General features: G+C 55.3%; 1 protein-coding gene across 1 annotated transcript in view; it reads left to right on the top strand.

Moving 5' to 3' along the window:
- Window positions 1-2,150, top strand: part of LOC102430688 (leucine-rich repeat serine/threonine-protein kinase 1) — a 46,576-nt gene that overhangs the window by 17,604 nt on the left and 26,822 nt on the right. Inside the window, exons 9-10 of the mRNA XM_023745232.1 lie at window positions 162-274; window positions 1,318-1,394. Coding sequence (XP_023601000.1) covers window positions 162-274; window positions 1,318-1,394 — 190 coding nt within the window. The remainder of the gene's footprint in view (window positions 1-161; window positions 275-1,317; window positions 1,395-2,150) is intronic.

Here is a 2,150-nt window from a genome sequence, read left to right as displayed (position 1 = left end):
CGCCCCTGCTGGGGACCGAGGTACAACCCGGACATGTGCCCTGACTGGGGATCCAGCCGTGACCTCCTGGTTCTTAGGTTGACGCTCAACCACTGAGCCAGGCCGGCCGGGCTCCCTTTGGCGGGTAACGGCGCCGTTGACTCCCTCCCTCTCTGCCCCAGGCCCTGGTGTCCTTGAAGTTGCAGGGCAACCAGCTGGTGGCCGTGCCCCCTCCGGAGAAGTGGACCTGCACTCAGCTGAAGACGCTGGATCTCTCCAGAAACCAGTTTGGCAAGTAAGCGAGTCTCTGTCCCACAGGTTCTGAGTCCCGTGTGACCCCGCCCAGCAGCCCCTCAGGGTGGGTCTCTCTTCCTTGGTTAGTGGCCATCACGAAGCGACCCAGGCTGGGGCTTAAACAGCGCACATTTGCCCGGCCGGCGGGGCTCAGGGGTTGAGCGTCGACCTAGGAACCTGGAGGTCACAGTTCCATTCCCGGTCGGGGTGCATGCCCGGGTTGCGGGCTCGGTCCCCAGTAGGGGGCGTGCAAGAGGCAGACAATCCATGATTCTCTCTCATCATCGATGTTTCTCTCTCTCTCCCCCTCTCCCTTCCTCTCTCTGAAATCAATAAAAACATATTTTAAAATAAACGAATAAATAAAATGAATAAAGCAAAAAACGTTTCTTAACGTTTTTGCCCATTGCTAAGCAATATGTATATAGAATGATTTTGAGAGAGAGGAGGAGGAGAGAGAGAGAGAGGAACATTGATGTGAGAGAGACTGAATAACAAGGTGAAAATCTCCCAGCTGGTGTAGCTCAGTGGTTGAGCGTTGACCTAGGAACCAGGAGGTCACCCGCCGGTTTGATTCCTGGTCGGGCATATGCCCGACATGTTTTAAAATAAATAAATAAGAACGTAGTTTTGAAAATATACGGAAATTCAACAGAACGTACACCCTGGAGAGAATATCTGTGGTGAGATTCACTTTCCTCAAAGCGGCATCCGCTGGAGTGGGCATTCCTGCCGGGCCCGCCCTCCCCCTTCCCCCCCTCCCCCCACACCCTCCCACACCCCGCTCACACCTGCCTGCAGTGGAAAAGCTGGGAACTGGAAACCTGGCGTTGGGTCACCTTCTCCAGCCGTTTCTTTCCCCAAAGACTCAAACGTGCGCACCACCGGCGTCCTTCGCAGGCCGGGGGCACAGGAATCTCGGTGGAATTCTCTCCCTTCTCTCTGCAGGCTCGGCCATCACAGAGTCCCCGCCCCAATAGTAAGGTCTTTGTCCTGCTTTCCTCAAACCTTGACTCTTTTTTTTTTCCCTTCTTCTCCCCACAGAAATGAAGATGGACTGAAAACAAAGCGCATTTCCTTCTTCACCACCAGGGGGCGCCAGCGGTCAGGGACTGAGACAGGTGTGTGTGTGTAGGTACTGGTGATGAGGATGCTGGGCGGTGGTACCCTGCTTTCTCCCCCTCCCCCACCCCATCCCCCTTCCCCGCTCCCACAATGCCCTGTGGGAATGCCAGGGATGTCCACGTTGGGCTGAAAAGCCTGGAAGTGAACAGTGGCCATTGCTTGTGGGACACGTGAGGCCTGAAATTATCCTGCAGCCCCTCGCTTGTTTGCAACGTGGTAAGACTTGTAGCTGCTGTGTGTGGGTGGGCTGCTGCCCGCGAGCCCTGCCTTAGATGCACTCAATATGTTAGTCTTTCTTTTTTGTTAACATTTTTATTGATTTCAGAGAGGGAGGGAGAGAGAGAGAGAAACATCAGTGATGAGAGAGGATCACGGATCGGCTGCCTCCTGCACGCCCCCTACTGGGGACGGAGCCCGCAACCCGGGCATGTGCCCTGACCGGGAATCGAACCGTGAGCTTCTGGTTCGTGGGTCGACGCTCAGCCACTGGGCCACGCCGGCCGGGCCACTGTGACATTCTTACAGCCACACTGGGATCTTGTGGAATCTACACACAAACACGGCCACCTTCAGTCCCCTAGGTCATCCCACTGGGCTGGCATTCCACAGGGAGTTAGGGTCCTTTCCCCCCGAACTCACCAGAGACAGAACTGTTTTGCTAGAATCTTAGTGCTGGTCACACGACAAGGCCCGTTCAGCGGAGACTATTTCTAGGAAAACCAATTCTTGTTCATTCTCTTCTGTGCGGTGAG

Source organism: Myotis lucifugus, unplaced genomic scaffold (assembly GCF_000147115.1).
Source record: "Myotis lucifugus unplaced genomic scaffold, Myoluc2.0 scaffold_525, whole genome shotgun sequence".
NCBI classification, from domain to species: domain Eukaryota; kingdom Metazoa; phylum Chordata; class Mammalia; order Chiroptera; family Vespertilionidae; genus Myotis; species Myotis lucifugus.
This window is presented reverse-complemented; position numbering and strand designations above follow the sequence as displayed.